At 35.5% G+C, this 17830-nt stretch overlaps 1 protein-coding gene across 2 annotated transcripts in view; it reads right to left on the bottom strand.

The window, feature by feature from the left end:
- The window catches only part of GRID2 (glutamate ionotropic receptor delta type subunit 2), a 1632436-nt gene that overhangs the window by 763534 nt on the left and 851072 nt on the right, over positions 1-17830 (bottom strand). For both annotated transcript variants that reach the window (XM_086406553.1, XM_086406551.1), the window contains exon 4: positions 13063-13268. In XM_086406553.1, coding sequence (XP_086262679.1) covers positions 13063-13268 — 206 coding nt within the window. The remainder of the gene's footprint in view (positions 1-13062; positions 13269-17830) is intronic.

The following is a 17830-nucleotide window of genomic DNA, read 5'->3' as shown; positions in this document are numbered from 1 at the left end:
TCTCCAAGCCAGGCTTCAGCAATATGTGAACCATGAACTTCCAGATGTTCAAGCTGGTTTTAGAAAAGGCAGAGGAACCAGAGATCAAATTGCCAACATCCGCTGGATCATGGAAAAAAAGAGAGTTCCAGAAAAACATCTATCTCTGCTTTATTGACTATGCCAAAGCCTTTGACTGTGTGGATCACAATCAACTGTGGAAAATTCTGGAAGAGATGGGAATACTAGACCACCTGACCTGGCTCTTGAGAAACCTATATGCAGGTCAGGTAGCAACAGTTAGAACTGGACATGGAACAACACACTGTTTCCAAATAGGAAAAGGAGTACGTCAAGGCTGTATATTGTCACCCTGCTTATTTAACTTACATGTGGAATACATCATGAGAAATGCTTGACTGGAAGAAGCACAAGCTGGAATCAAGATTGCAGGGAGAAATATCAATAACCTCAGATATGCAGATAACACCACCCTTATAGCAGAAAGTGAAGAGGAACTAAAAAGCCTCTTGATGAAAGTGAAAGAGGAGAGTGAAAAAGTTGGCTTAAAGCTCAACATTCAGAAAACCAAGATCATGGCATCTGGTCCCATCACTTCATGGCAAATAGATGGGGAAACAGTGGAAACAGTGTCAGACTTTATTTTTTTGGGCTCCAAAATCACTGCAGATGGTGATTGCAGCCATGAAATTAAAAGATGCTTACTCCTTGGAAGGACAGTTATGACCAATCTAGACAGCATATTAAAAAGCAGAGAAATTACTTTGTCATCAGAGGTCCATCTATTCAAGGCTATGGTTTTTCCAGTGGTCATGTATGGATGTGTGAGTTGGACTATAAAGAAAGCTGAATGCAGAAGAATTGATGCTTTTGAACTGTAGTGTTGGAGAAGACTCTTGAGAGTCCCTTGGGCTACAAGGAGATCCAAACAGTCCATCCTAAAGGAGATCAGTCCTGGGTGTTCATTGGAAGGACTGATGCTAAAGCTGGAACTCCAAGACTTTGGCCACCTGATGTGGAGAGCTGACTCATTTGAAAAGACCCTGATGCTGGGAAAGATTGAGGGCAGGAGGAGAAGGGGACAACAGAGGATGAGATGGTTGGATGGCATCACCGACTCAATGGACATGGGTTTGGGTAGACTCTGGGAGTTGGTGATGGACAGGGAGGCCTGGTGTGCTGCGGTTCATGGGGTCACAAAGAGTCAGACATGACTGAACGACTGAACTGAACGCCATCTCCAGCGAATGGGTACATCTGGCACTATCTGGCACTTTTTTTGACTGCCATGTTTGGTGTCTACTGAATAGGGATATTGCTGAACAGATTACACTGCACAGGACAGTGTTCCAAAACAGAGTTATCTGGTTCACTTTGTCAGTAGTGCCAAAGCTGAGATATTTTTGAAATATTTCTAGGTAAAAACACTTTTGTTCATCTCTGAAGTATTAATCTGCTTAACACACTTTTTTTTTAACTAAAGTCTAGACTTACTATGTAAGTTCAAACAAACTGTAAGGAAATTTTAGTATATGTTTCTCTCATAAAGCTAGTTAACTAATATTAGGAGGTTGGTTTCTTACTGGAAATCAGTTCCTTCCCAACATGTCTTATGTCACCTGTATTATGATCCCTGCAGACAGCCTGTTCCTACTTTAGTAGCTTTTCAGCTAGTCCCCAACCTGAGTCAGTTATCCTTTTCTTTTACTTCATTTTTCCCTACTACCTGCACATACAGTCTACTAAGCACTAACAGAAACATGAATTAGAATCTACTGATTCCACTATAAATGCATTTGACCCATATGTAATTGAGTGTTCCTGTTACCTTTAAAATTCTCTATATTTTTATCCTTCCTTATTGCCTCTCTTCCAAATGTAATTTTTTATAAAACTGATCCTACTTCATTTTAAAAATTCTACATTGATTCTTTTTCTGCATATTGCATCATCTTTTCTTTTTCCACATGAGCTTCCATACTTAGAAAACATCTTTCTCAAAGTAGGTTTCTTCCCATGATACAGCACTATGTGGTCCTCCTTTTCACTTCCAGACTTGAATGAGATGCCCCTTATTCTGCTTATTTGCTAACAACACTTTATTTCCTTACAATCTTTATTTTTTCCTCACAAAATTTTAACAAAAATGTTTTATCAAAGTTCACCAATGATCATCACATTGACAAATACAACAGCTTTTCCTTCAGACTGTTGGGTTCCATTCTTTTATTTTCAACAGTCACATGCATGTCTCAATCTAGATATTCCAGAACAACATCAAACTTATGACTGAAATTTTATTTAATTATCTCAAAAATCTGTTGATTTTCTTATACTTCTGATTTCATAACATGAACATCATTGAAACTCAGACTTGAAACATAGGATCCATCTTTTTCCTATGTCTCAACCTCATTTCACATATCTAATCGATTTCCAAGTCTACTAACACCAATTGCATTTTCTTATTTACTCTACTCTATAGTTCTAGAGGACTGTACACCTAAAACTTGTTAAATTTTTACTAGTATGAACACTATTCTACACATTCTATTTTCATTACCAAATATAGCCTTGAAAATAACTGAGATCCAGGAATTACTCTATTTTATAGGTGAGGAAAACAAAGCTAAATGATTTTAAGTGACTTGGTCAGAGCTACACAGCTATTTAATAGTGGAGCGAAAACTGAATTCAAACTTCATGTTCATGATGCCTTTGTAGCCAGTTTCCTTCTTTAGGTTTGACATTCAAAGTTTTTCACCTACCAGTCTGATACAATTAAAGTTTTACATCCTAAAATTCTACTTCCCTTAGCATGTGTCCCCTGACCCACCCAGCTTCCTGCAATTTTCCTTCTCAGTATCTTTATGTATGCTGTTCTTCATTCATAGAAGCATGCCTTTCTACAAAATTGCCTTAAATCCAAGTAAGAAATATGAGTTCCAAGAATTGACTTACATGTTGCCTCATCAAGTAATATATGTATTTAAATAATTCATGTTTGAAATTAGTGGACCCATATGTTCACATAATTTTAGTGTTGGACAGACACATATAGCTTTAATATTTGAATCCTCTTATGCTACAGTTTTTTGTATTCTATTAAAAATAGAGCTTGCTCTAAAACTCAAATGAATCTTTTTAATTTTCTCAACCTAAACAGTTTATTTACTTTCTATGTATCTGTATTACAGTGAGAAAAATTCTGAATAGAATAGTAGTTTAGGGCCATCTGCTTACTTTTTAACAAAGCTTCATGGTGGCTACACCTTAAAATCTGATCCTCTACAAATCTAAAGCATTGATTTTTGTCAGTAAGCATTTAAAGAATTGATTAAATTCTGGGAGATTGATTCACACTAACCCAGGCTGGCAAATAGATTTAGACTCCAGTGCTAACTAAGATTCATTTGCTATGGCTGCTTAGAACAGCAGGGCAGAATACAATAACCTACATTTTGGTCTGGAAATGGAAAATAATGGTACTTATATCATGTATTTTTCATTTATATACTAAGTGAATTTACTAGAAACTGGCATATTAATTAAATTGCTAATGTATTTATTTGCAGCAAATATATCTTTCTATTGCTTAAATTCAGGGGCTCCCCATTATTCCAGCTTCAAAGTGTAATGTTGAGAATGGAAACAGAAACAAGAGGTACATAATTTTGAAATTATTTCACTCAGACCATGGTTAAGGCCTAAGAAATTATGCCTGGCATCGACAGAGAAACCTTTGTGTGTTGGCAAGACCTTGCCTTATAGGTCTGATATCTTCTTTTCTAAGCAGTTACAGACAAACAGTGGCAAGTTCTGATCCTCAAATTTATCATTATGTCTATTTTACCTACTCTCTTTGTTTTAATTTGTCCACATTACTTCATGGAGCAAAAACTCAATATAAATTTAATCATTCTTGGATCCATTCACATTTCAAACTTGCTTTGATAAGACTATAATAAGTTACAGTAAGAATTTCTTAAACTAGAGAATGTGTCTTAGTTACCCCATAACAAAAGAAAAAAAAATTTTCTAGGCCTGTGTAATTTTACATATTATCTGCAAACTTTGTGCATAGTTGCTCAGTCATGTCCAACTCTTCGTGACCCCATGGACTGTAGTCCCCCAGGCTCCTCTGTCCATGGGGATTCTCCAGGCAAGAATACTAGAGTGGCTTTCCACGTGCTCCTCCAGGGCATCTTCCCAACCCAGGAATAGAACCCAGGTCTATTGCATTGCAGGCAGATTCTTTACAGTTTGAGTTACCAGGGAAGCCCATCTACAAACTTTGATTACATTTTTAGATAGCAATTTTGTTATCTTTATTTTCAACTCCCTCTGGGGGTTGAGAAGAGTAACTTAATTGTTTCTTTTCTTGTGGTTTTACTATTTTGCATGTTCTATGTTTACAACATTTCCTTATCAATTTGTCTGTTCCTTGAAGGCTAGACCCATATATCTTTAATGATTGTATTCCTAGCAGTGCTTTCCACATTATTTTACACAGAAAAGCTTTCAACATATTGTCTGAATGAATGAATAAATGAATACTGAATTAGAGAAGGATTTGAATTCCTTTGTCTTAAAAGCTGAAGCAATTGTGATTTCATATTTCAAATAAGTACAGCTTTCATTTATGTTCAGGTATTTTATTTTTTTAACTTCATTTAAATAAAAAGAATAGAATGGAAATGTTGAACTCATCAGAAAGTTATAGAAAATAAAAACATCCCACTGCTGGGCATACACACTGAGGAAACCAGAAGGGAAAGAGACACGTGTACCCCAATGTTCATCACAGCACTGTTTATAATAGCCAGGACATGGAAGCAACCTAGATGTCCATCAGCAGATGAATGGATAAGAAAGCTGTGGTACATATACACAATGGAGTATTACTCAGCCATTAAAAAGAATACATTTGAATCAGTTCTAATGAGGTGGATGAAACTGGAGCCTATTATATAGAGTGAAGTAAGCCAGAAGGAAAAACACCAATACAGTATACTAACGCATATATATGGAATTTAGAAAGATGGTAACAATAACCCTGTGTACGAGACAGCAAAAGAGACACTGATGTATAGAACAGTCTTATGGACTCTGATGGAGAGGGAGAGGGTGGGAAGATTTGGGAGAATAGCATTGAAACATGTATAATATCATGTATGAAACGAGATGCCAGTCCAGGTTCGATGCACGATACTGGATGCTTGGGGCTAGTGCACTGGGACGACCCAGAGGGATGGTATGGGGAGGGAGGAGGGAGGAGGGTTCAGGATGGGGAACACATGTATACCTGTGGTGGATTCATTTTGATATTTGGCAAAACTAATACAATTATGTAAAGTTTAAAAATAAAATAAAATTTAAAAAAAAAAGAAAATAAAAACTAGCAAATTAGATTTTGCCAAAATTGTTAAACGACCTTCAGATTATTAGGAGGAATCAGTAGCAAACTGTCTATCAAGATCAATACCCAAGTCAGTGGTCACAGGAAAGAGGTGAATTGGATCCATCTTATTTGGAAATTTGGACTCATTGGAACCTCATTCCCATCTTCAGAGAGAACTTCTGAGAGTTAAATAGAACTCCAACCAGAAAAGCAAATACTAAAGAAGTTTCAGGCCTCGTTAACACAAGTAAGATCTGTCATGCATGATTTTGGTCAAGTGGAAGTAAAATCAATTTGATATTTTCTCATTTGAAAAATAGAAGTCCAAAGCTGTGGGTTGGCTAGTAACAGAACTGCCTTTCAGTTCAACATAATACTGAGCTAAAGTAAAAACTCGGATTTGAGAACAATTTAATAATAATTGATAACTATAATAAAAGACTAAGGAATGAAGCAGTTTTTGTTGGATGGTTTGGTGGATTTTTTTTTTATGCCAGTTAAATATTTTTCTTCTCTTAGAATTCTATGCCATTGTAAAAATCATATCCAGATAGAGCAGTTGTATTTTTGAGTGACCGGCCATTAGCTGCTACTTGATGCATGCCTACTGAGCCCATGAAAAGAGTTACAACTTTTATTATAGAAACCAGCACCATTAACTTTTGTTATTATAGAATCATAAAGATATTTATTGCAATAAAATCATCAATATAGCCTTTCATTATCTACTTAAGTCATATGCTTCATGTTAAGAGAGAAAAAAAGATAGACACAAGATGTGGTATAGGAATAATGGCCCTATACTTCAAATACACTAATTAACTTCCCTTTTTATTCACTCTAACATTATTTTCCATTCAGGTACATTGATCCTGTGTTGAAATGAATAACATACAACATATGAAAAATAAGTGTTTCTCCACCACCTACCATGAAAAACAATTTGAAATTAACTTCAGATGTGAATGTAAATGATAAAACAAAATTTCTAGAAAAAAAATAAGAATATGTCTTCATGATCTTGAATAGAAAGCTTTCTTTAAAAAAAAAAAAGACAAAAAGCACTAACTATAAAGAAAGCAAATTAATAAGGGACTGCATTAGAAATAAGATGTTCTATTCATCAAAATTTACCATATATAGAATGGAAAGACAGTCAATAGGAGAAAGGATTTAAAATATATTTGGCAATGGTCTTTTATCCCTAATATATATAAAGATCCTAATAATCATGGGGGCAAAATAAAATGACTTGAATAAGCAGTTCATAAAACAAAATATTAAAAAGTCAATAAATACATAATGATTCATCCATCAGGAAAAGGCAAATTAAAAATAAAATATGAATCTAGTACATATCCACCAGTATAAATAAAATGAAGAGAAGGAAAATAACAAGTGTTGGTGAGGAAGCAGAAAATTAAAATACTTCTGTCTGCTCCCAGTAGAAGTCCAAATTGGTGTAAATGTTTGGAAAACTGGCTGTATCAGCTAGCATTAATAAGTGACATAATTTATGCATACTTCTTGAGCTAGAGATTTCATTCCCAACAAAAATACACACAAATTAAAAAAACATGAATAGACTGACTAATTGTAATGAGCAAAACTTGAAAAAAAAATCATCAGTAAAAGTTAAATAGACTGTGGCATATTCATATAATGAAATACTTCAGAGCAATAAAATGAATAAAGTTTTCCTACCTATTTCAACATGGATTAACCTTATAAACATAATGTTGAGCAAAAGAAAACAGACAAAAGACATACATAGTATATTTCTATGCATATACAGTTTAATATAAATCATAACTAGTTTATTGTGTTTTAAGTCAATATAATGGTTATACTTTCAAAAGGTTATAACCGAGTGGTGCCCAGGAGGGGACTCTGGGAATGCTAGTTTTGTTATTTCTTGATTTGGGTGCTGGATGCATGGATATTTGTTAAGTTGTACTTCATAGTTATATGTACTATAATTATGTACATTAAAGTTAAATAAAAAGTGTACTTCAAAAATGCATATCAATCATCTATGAACACTGTATTATTATAGAGACTTTCATGTAAGGAAAATATTTGGGGAAAAATTATAGTCGTTTCTTTGTCTAATATAATTACATTAGCCTTGTCTTAAAAAAATGGACATTGCATAATACCTCCAAATAATTTCTTTTTCTTGGTAAAAATTGGGTTGTTTGACTAGCTACTAGATAACTATCATAGCAATTTGAATATTCAGGGTACTCCTTTGGTGACTAGGAACCTTTCAATATTCCTAAGACAACTTGTTTTCTAAACCATCATAAAGGCTTATTTCTGGCAAGCTGCTTATATATTTGAAGAAGTAACTTTGCTTTTTTGTTGTTTGACATGATCAAAGTTATCTGGGATATAATACAACAGAATGAAAACTATTTCATAAAGTGTGATTAAGGAGTAAAAGATAATTCCCTTTTATTATTGCAGAATAAACAGATTTTATGTAACTGGGGCTCTTCTGAAAATTTGGGGAAAAAATGCAAATAGACAATGATATTCATTACCATTTAAGTAACAGAACTTCTCATTTTCAAAGAATTGAATTTTCTTCTCAAACCTGAAAACTAAAAGTTAAGATCCAAAAGTTCTGATATATGTATCCTTTCTGGAAAAGGTTTAAATTACATAACATCCATAGTAACATTTTTCCTATATAAAAAATACTGTTTTTTCAAAATATCATCCTAATCTATATTTAAATCAAACCATGTGAGCACTCTTGTTTCCCCATATTCATTTCAAGGACAGTTACAGGAACATTGTGATAACAATTTTCCATCAATATCACAGCAGGTTGATTTACTCAGCAGCACATAACTGCAGTATTTTTATTAAAGCTTTGAAATCTTGAATGAGAGCTGGAGCACTAATTGTAGACATGTAATATATTAAATTTCTAAGACTTCAAAGGGAGCATAATTAACTCAAAGCCATATAATTGCTCCAGGGACAGAAAAAAAAAAAAGCAAACAGAATTGATATGCCCATTTTCTCCTGTAGGAATTAAATGACAATGCTAAGTGAGCAATTTCTTTTTTAAAACTTATTCTTTTGACTTTTAAGTTGATATTTTCCTTGACAATTTTAACAAATTTCCATGCCAACTTATAAAATATAGGAAGCTGGGAATTCTGCTATTCCCTCTCTTTGACCAGAATTTCTTACTTTCTCTTCTCCCTCTCTTCAGTGTTTACTGAACCTGTTTCTTTGACCTCATCATAACATTTAGATCCTCTCTCTTTCCCATTATTCCAATGCACCAGTTCCTTTATAGCTTCATTTGCCTTTCTCTCCATCATGTAATCCATTGTAAGTCATTTCTATATCTCATAGGACCTGAGAGTCATGTACCCCTTTGACCTGCTGACAAGTTACTTTACCAGTTTCCAGCTCTGCAAGTCTCCTAGCATCCAATATCAGCACTATTTGCAAAGATGTTGAACGTGGCTGGAGGAAGTTGGAGAATAGAACAGATTACATATAAGGAGGTCTTTAATTTTCTTAACTGTAAATTTGGAATTTGGGCAAAATGTTACATGTTGTACTTTATAGATCTAAAACGTTTAAGAAATGCTATCAACTATAACAACAGCTCTTTAAAGTATCTTCTGATAATCTTCAAAACTCTGAAGGAACATTCTGGAATTTATAACTGAAGAAAGTCAATTGGGATATCTTCCAAAACCCCAATAAAATACAAGGGATTGAATAGATATATAAACAAATAACCATGAGAAAAAGGGACAGAAACCATCTGAAAAGTGTTTTTTAAAATAAATTACTGAAATAGCAGAAAGCAAAGAGGAAATAAAAAAACCTTTTGATGAGGGTGAAAGAGAAAGAGTGAAAAAGTTGGTTTAAAACTCAACATTCAAAAAACTAAGATCATGGCGTCCGGTCCCATTACTTCATGGCAAATAGATGGGGAAACAATGGAAACAGTGACAGACTTTATTTTGGGGGGCTCCAAAATCACTGTGGACAGTGACTGCAGCCATGAAATTAAAAACGCTTGCTCCTTGGAAGAAAAGCTATGACAACCTAAACAGTGTATTAAAAAACAGAGACATTACTTCACTGGCAAAGGTTCATATAGTCAAAGCTATGGTTTTCCAGTAGTCACGTATGGATGTGAGTGTTGGACGATAAAGAAGGCTTAGCACTGAAGAATTGATGCTTTCAAATTGTGGTGCTGGTGAAGACTCTTGTGAGTCCCTTAGACAGCAAGGAGATTAAACTAGTCAATCCTAAAGGAAATCAACACAGAATACTCATTGGTAGGACATATGTTGAAGCTGAAGCTCCAATACTTCGGCCACCTGATGTGAAGAGCGGATTCACTGAAAAAGACCCTGACGCTGAAAAAGATGGAGGGTAAAAGGATAAGAGGGCAACAGAGGATGAAATTGTTGGATGGCATCACTGAATCAATGGACATGAGTTTGAGGAAACTCCTGGAGATACTGAAGAACAGGGAAGGGTGGCAGATTGTAGTTCATAGGGTTGTAAAGAGTTAGACATGACTTAACTACTGAACAACAACAACTAAAAAAAGAAAAGCAGACGAAGTAGTGACATCTGCTGAAGCATGGTGGGAGAAGCCAGCATTTGATACCATCCTAGGGGCAGCAACTGAACAGACGTCTATCCTGCCAAGTCCTAGCAATTCTGATGCCTGGAAATGCCAAGCCAATTGGCAGGCAGAAGTGAAGTGGGGAACTGAGAAGTATGGGAGTAGGTTATGTTTTATAAATTTCTGTGAACACTGAATTAGTAAATATTGACCCATTGCTACTAGATGATATGCAGGATTTGGGTTTTGCAAACCTTTTTGGTTTTATAAATGCTTTTAGTTGGGGCTTTCCCAGTGCCTCAGTGATAAAGAATCTGCCTGGAATGCAGGAGACCCAGTTTGATCCCTGAGCGGGGAGGGTCCCCTCGAGGAGAGCATGGCAATCCACTCTATTATTCTTGCCTGGAGAATTCCATGGACAGAGGATTCTGGCAGGCTACAATCTGTAGGGTCACAGAGGGTTGGACAGACTGAAGTGACTGAGCACTCACACACACATGTTTCTATTTAAAGATGCTATATTTTTTGTAAAGATCTTACAGAAAAACCTGAACGAATTATTGTTTTGTCTAAAAAAAGTAATTATTTCTGAAAAGTATAACTGGATGGAGAAATAGGTAGACCAAAGGATTCTTGCTTTTCATTATAAAACCCTCAATTGTATGTCCTTTTTAAAATTCTGTCCATCTCCCCGCCCACCTCTTTCTCTCTCACACACATGACTGTGCACACACACACAAATACACAAACACACAGAATGAAGTTTCATTTGCCTATCACTGTCTGCCTAATACATTCTTATTCATTTTGCACCACTCTGGTAAAGCAAATTCTCTGTGAAACATCTCCTGACCCCAGCTAAACTCCCTGCAGACTTAGTGAGTTCTCCTATGGAATTCCAGAGCAACACTTACCCATCACTATAATAGTATTTTTCTTTCACATTTTATTATTTAGTTACATGCTTGCCTCCTCCACTAAATAAGTAATCCTCTAAGTCAGTAACCATTCTGTGAGTCTCCAGACCTCTGATGCTACTTGACTTTTAAATTCGGTGCTACTTGCCTTTTGAATGAGCTGTGTCTAGGACTTAAGGGGTCAGTCTATTCTCTAAGTGGGAAATGTTTCTGGAACTCATGAGAGAGCAGAATCAAGGTACAAAGTGTTTGAGAACAGCTAATGGAGAAGCAGGGACCACTACATAGATCAGAGAAGAGTATAAAGGCTTGAGACCTTAAACCCAGCCCATAGTTTAGAGATTATAGATATACAGAGACTATACATAAAATCAGTTGTAAAGGACAAAATGAGTGGGGAAAAATGGTGTTTGGGTAGAGGAAGGGAGATATATCTCTCAGGAAAATCACAAACATAGATTTATGTATTTGAGAAAAAAGATGGAAGCAGCAGATTATTACAAGTGTCAAACTTCAGAGTTAAGAACAGGGGGCCAAAGCACCTGCTAAGTGTCAGGTAGGTACTACATACTACTAGATACATATGTACACCTATCAAAATATGATCTAGAAATTACCATTTCTTAAGCATCTGCTAGGTGCCAGCTGTCCAATCACTCCTTTAAGGCTTATTATATCTCATTAATCTACATTACAAATATAATAAGTTGAAATCAATAATATTCCCATTTTACTGATGACAAAATGGAAGCTCAAAACTATTAAGTAATTTGTGGGCATCACTCCACCAGAATGTGACTGACATGGTCTTGTACCTGTGTATTGGCTACAATTTCTCTTTTGTGAATTAGTACTTATGCCACTGAGTCTGGTTCAAACATGCCCTCTCAATGAAGCCTTCTCTGATCTTCCCAACCAAAAGTGACCATAGATACTTCAACCTTATTTATTATAATTTTAAGATTCCAATTTATATTATATGCCCTTATATATTTGCCTTCAGCCTTCTAGCAGATTTTGTGTTTCTTGAAGGAAAGAACAAACTCTTGTAAAATGGAAATACTCTTTCTATTGGGGAAACATTTAGTGCTTCATTGAGACTCTCCGAGTTACTTGCTAGACCTAGAAAGGTCAAAGTTCTATATTTGATCTTAAACTGAATAACAAAGTTTTCTATTAAAATAAAAAATGTATTATAGATATTTCCCAAGTTTTATTCTTCTTAGTGATTTATATTCTGCTTCAAGTTCTCTGACACCAATTATATTATAGAGTGTCAAAGAACTTCTAACACATTCTTAATTTGGAGGCTTTACATCAGTACTTTGGGAGCTAAAGAAAACACATTGGAGAAGTGAAGAAAACTGTATTAGTGAAATAAAGTTGCCCCAAATTTTAAAACTAATAATAAAATCCATGTTAAAGTAGGTAACATCATGACTAATATCAGCACTATATATAGTTAAAAATGTGATCACAAAAATTACTTGACAATAATCGTTTTTAAGGGAATATCAAAGATTTTAGAATATAGAGATCAAATATTCTCAACTGTATTTTTACAAAGTTTCAGAGCTTCTAGCCAAAGGTACAGATACAATTCAAATTTTGATGATCCAGCACCATAAAATGCTCAATGGTCATCACTTTGCAGAGTTTCAGACAGTTTCAATTATTTGTCTTGCTACAGAGTTCTGAATATAGAGGAGAAGAACCTGCTGTATGTTTTCATAGTAGGAATCATGTTTAGGCAAGAATGGCTTTAACTCAAGTAAATCTTTTCTCAGAAGTAAAATTTTAACTTGCATAAAAAATTTAAGTATCAATATTAGACAATTTGTGAAATCCATTCAGGTGAGCAGCACTTCTAAATCCCCATAAGAATTCTTAAAGTCATCCTGGATAGGTGCCTAAATACATATAAATACAAAGCATTCTTAGCAATTAACTGGACAGTACGGGGTAAATGTGATGAACAAGGAATTCACTGTGCTACCTCAATTAGTGCTAATGAGAGTGGTGTAGTTAATTCCCTCACACTGCTCTTAATTTTCATCTCCTCTGTGGGATCTATTCTGAAACATTTAATTTTTACACCCTATTCCCAGTCCATGACAATTTTTACTTACCTCAGTTATGAAGGATTTGGCTGTGGCAGGATTCATAACAAGGATCGCTCGCCTAAGAGTGTCTCGATAGCGATTCAATTCCTCTATTCTCATGGTGTCAAACAGCGTGGTGATCATCTTATTGATGTTGTTTTCCACCTTCTGAAGTGCAACATCCATCCCCTGCTGAGACACTTTGTCCAGAAACTCCTGGATTCCACGGATATCTAGGAACATCAAAAGCCCATCAACGTGTGAATTAAAGCATGGAAGGGAGATAAAAGCTATTTCACTTATATCAATATAGTTTATTGTTCAATATTGTAGGCTGTTTAAACTACTAATGGAGTAGCTGATGGAACTCTCAGATACGGTTAAGGTTGAATAGAATTTAATGTGTTTAGATGAAAAATGTATTATTATTTTAAAAATTAATTTCACTCCACTGAACTTTCTAAATGATCTCACCTCTGGAAAATGTTAGAGCAACATAAAGGGAGGTGGTTGGGGAAGATCCTTACTTCCCTAAAGCAAATGTGAGATAAGAAATTACGTTCTTTATTTTTCCTCCATATTAAAAGAGTGATACTAACCTCAGGCAAAACATGAATATTATTAATGGCTGATGAATCTGAATCAAGATTACTACTGTTTCTTAAAATGGGCAATGCTATCAGTAAACTTGACATTTTCAATCTTAATTGAAAGAGGGTTTTGAGAGGTTATCTTCAAAGGATCTCAGGTCAGAAATAGAACAGCTAAACTTTTGCTTGTTTTATGAATACTACTACCTCCTTGGGCTTCCCTGGTGGCTCAGACAGTAAAGAATCTGCCTGCAATGCAGGAGACGGAGGTTTGATCCCTGAGTTGGGAAGTTCCCCTGGAGAAGGAAATGGCAACCCACTCCATATTCTTGCCTGCAGAATCCCATGGGCAAAGGAGCCTGGCAGGCTACTGTCCATAGGGTCGCAGAGTCAGACAAGACTGAGCGCCTTGCACTTTACACTTCACTATCTCCCTTACTCAAATCCTGCCAACTTGGTAGAGATTCTTCCCCCCTACCCCCAAGAGTACATGGAATATACTTTGTGTGTAAAACGTGCATTTTTAACAAAATACTTCCACACTCATCCCCAAATAAGAGAATTTCTGAAAGATTATCAAATAAAGCACTGTGTTCATTTTACACCTAAATAAGGATGGTAAAATGGAATCTAAATAAAATATTTATAAATTTGTATTTTGATGTATATTTAAGTACCAACAAGTGCCTGAAATGTCACAAATATTTTTTGCTAGTACCACACTGACTATTTGTAGAAGAAGGGATCTATACATTGATAAATATGATTGGAAGATGTACCTGGCACAATATAATCTTAATATAGTACATTTGCTTTAACTATAAAATACTGTACATTTTTCTATATATGCCCATGACATAAAATGTGAAAAGTCAAACTAGTGAAAGATAAGTGAATGGGATTGTAGGTTGCTTATTATTAGTGGGCTATAATATCTCAAAACTCCTTACTGTGCATGCATGTAAAATGTATCTCTTAAGAGCAATAATAAGGTCATATGTTTTTCAATACATTAGCAAGTGAAAGCAATAAGCCAACAGAATAAGAAAACAAAGTCACAGATTTGGGAACTAACATTTGTTCATAACCAAAATTTATATTTGCAGGTTAAAAACTAATAATAATTTTAAAATTTGCTTTCTTCTTATGATTAGCTTTATTTTAAAACAATTACTACAAACATTATATGTCCAGTTATCTGATGACTCTCAAACTCTTCAGAATAGATAACTGTGTAAATTCTACCTTAGATTCCTTATTCCTAATTAAATTATAAACCCAGATGTCAGCATTGCAGTAGCTTAAAAGAATAAAACCTCATCTAGAGCAGAACAAGAGATAAAAGAGTTTGAATAATAACGGTATTATGTATTCATTAAATATCCAGGTCAGAAAGTTCCTAAGGATGTAAGGATTTCAAGCATGGATTAAACAAAGGGTTAGATCTGATGAAATTTAGCAGATACAGGTAGACACATAACAGGACATGTTCACACTCAAGCAGGCCTCCTCAAACTCTGCTGTGAATCAGAATCACTTGAAAATCTTATTAAAAATGCAGAAGCCTGGGCCCCAACTCAGAACCAATATACCTTTAAAATATGTGTCAGAGCAGATCCTCAATTTTGAATTGTAAGTTATTATTTCTTCAGTTTGAATCACTTAACTGTGCACAAAAATATGGCAGACAAAACCAAAAATACATTGGAATAGAGATGTTCAGAAAACACCAGAGCATAAAGCTTCAGATCACTTATACTCTTAGTTTTGAGAAAAAGAAAATTGTTTCAAATTCAAGTCAATTCAATTGACTAATTATTGAATATAGTCACCAATCCTGTGTGTTCAGAACTCAACAGTGAACACCCTTCCCTATACTGAGACACGCAACAGATAAGTAAACACACTGGCACATACAACTCACACTAAGTGCTGTGAAGGAAACGAGGTGTGCTGGGAGAGACTGACAGGGTGTGAAGGAGGCTCTGTTTTAGTTAGACTACTCAAGGAAGTTTCCTTTAGAAAAGTGGTGTTTAAACTGTGATCTAAAGGATGAGAAGACACTGCTCAAGCAAGCAGACAAGACGAGAGGACAACAGCCTGGGAAGATGCCCCGAGGCAATGAAGAGCTGGTGTCTAAAGTACCTAAAGGATTCCTGCATAGCTGCAGCCCAGTAAGCAAGAAGGAGGGGAGAGTTAGGTGAAGCTGTGTGGAGAAAGAAGGTCAGATGAGGTGGATCCTGGTGAGACCCAGAAAGAGGTTTTAACATTATCTTAAATGCAGCTTTAATCTCTTAAAAAATTTAAGTAGAGGATCTAAGTAGATGATGGGCTATGTGTGTAGAATGAAAAGCAGTCTGAGAGTGATTTAGCATGATTCCAATTCAGCTTGTAAATGACTTTCCCTTCATTTAAAACACTATGACTTTTTTATCTTTTATGTTTGACCAGAAATTTAGTACTATGTGTATTGTTATTTGGCCAGAAAAGTGATGTGATAAAAGATTTCTATTATTTCTCTGTGTTCTTAGTCTGTAATTCTAGTTATCACTGCCTAGATAAGTGATTATAAAATTTTCAAAAAAAATTCTGATCTATAAATGAATAAATATTTATATTTATAAATGTCTTGAAAGATTAATTAGTGAGGGTGGTGATGTGTGTGTGTGTGTGTGTGTGTGTGTCTGCATGGAAAATCCAGTTGTAAAGTCTAAAATCTGGTGTGCATGTGTTAGTCACTCAGTCTTGTTCAACTCTTTGCAACCCCCAAAGGCTCCTCTGTTCATGGAATTCTCCAGGCAAAAATGCTGCATGGATAGTCATCCCATTCTCCAGGGGATCCTCCTGACCCAGGAATCAAACCCAGGTATCCCACATTGCAGGCAGATTCTTTACCACTGAACCATCAGGGAAGCCTAAAACATGGTAGGTGCTATTATTTTTAATAATAGTTCCCAATTGCTTCTTAAGAGATCACCCACCAATAGGATAGAATTGCCTAAAATTTAGATGGCTAGCTACCCAAAATGGCAAGTGTAATGTTTTAGACTCTTGGAATGTAGAAGTTAAATAATAATAGTTTGGGTTAATTGAAAATAACACCAAACACTCATGATATATAGCAATTGTAAGTTTGATGTGAGAAGAATCTGAATCACACTATTAAATGCAATGTGGAAAAGTCATTAAAAAACAGAGTGTGCCTTTGGCTTTGTCAATTTGTGAATACGATCAACCATCATTATTATTCAGCGACACCATCTGTATTACTGTTAGTTGGCAAAAAATGAGTAAAGTGCTTCAGTTTACAGAAATTAAAAAGATAAATGGTGATATCTGACCTCATAAAGCTTTTAGGCCTGTGGGTGTTACTAGATGCTATTCATTGATACCAAAAATTTAAATAGTAGTTTCAGTTATTCCTTGTGATTATTCATTCTATTGATCAGATAATTATATAATAGCAAGTGGTAGAAGCTCATGAAGTAAGTCACTAACCATAAGATTAGGACAAAAAAAGACTTTTTTCTTGGACTCTATAAAGGAAAGTTTCGTACTGTTCATGGGATTCTCATGGGAAGAATGCTGGAGTGGGTTGTCATCCTTCTCCAGTAGACCAGAGAAGACTTGAGAGTCCCTTGGACAGCAAAGAGATCAAATGAGTCAATCCTAAAGGAAATCAGTGCTGAATATTCATTGGAAGGACTGATGCTGAATCTAAAGCTTCGATACTTTGGCCACCTGATGCGAAGAACTGACTCACTGGGAAACCTCTGATCCTGGGAAAGACTGAATGCAAATGGAGAAGAGGGCAGCAGAGGATGAGATGGTTAGATAACATCACTGACTCAATGGACATGAATTTGAGCAAACTCTGGGAGATAGTGGAGGACAGGGAGGCCTGGTGTGCTACAGTCCACTGGGTCACAAAGAATTGGTCACCACTGAGTGACTGAACAACAGTGAAGATAAAGGAAGTGGAATATGACCTCCCAAAGATACCCAAGTCCTAATCCCTGGAATCTATGAATAGGTTAGGTTATATACAGAGGAATTAATGCTTTAGATGACATTGAGGTTTGTCAATACCTGACCTTACAATAGGGAGTCATCTCCTATTACTTCAGTGGGACTAGTATAATTCAATGGCACCCCACTCCAGTACTCTTGCCTGGAAAATCCCATGGACGGAGGAGCCTGGTAGG

The sequence above is a fragment of the Bos grunniens genome, chromosome 6, assembly GCF_055505025.1.
Source record: "Bos grunniens cultivar Pamir isolate PY7600 chromosome 6, Bosgru_T2T1.0, whole genome shotgun sequence".
NCBI lineage: Eukaryota > Metazoa > Chordata > Mammalia > Artiodactyla > Bovidae > Bos > Bos grunniens.
The sequence above is the reverse complement of the archived record's forward strand: the minus strand, read 5'-3'. Positions and strand labels throughout refer to the sequence as shown.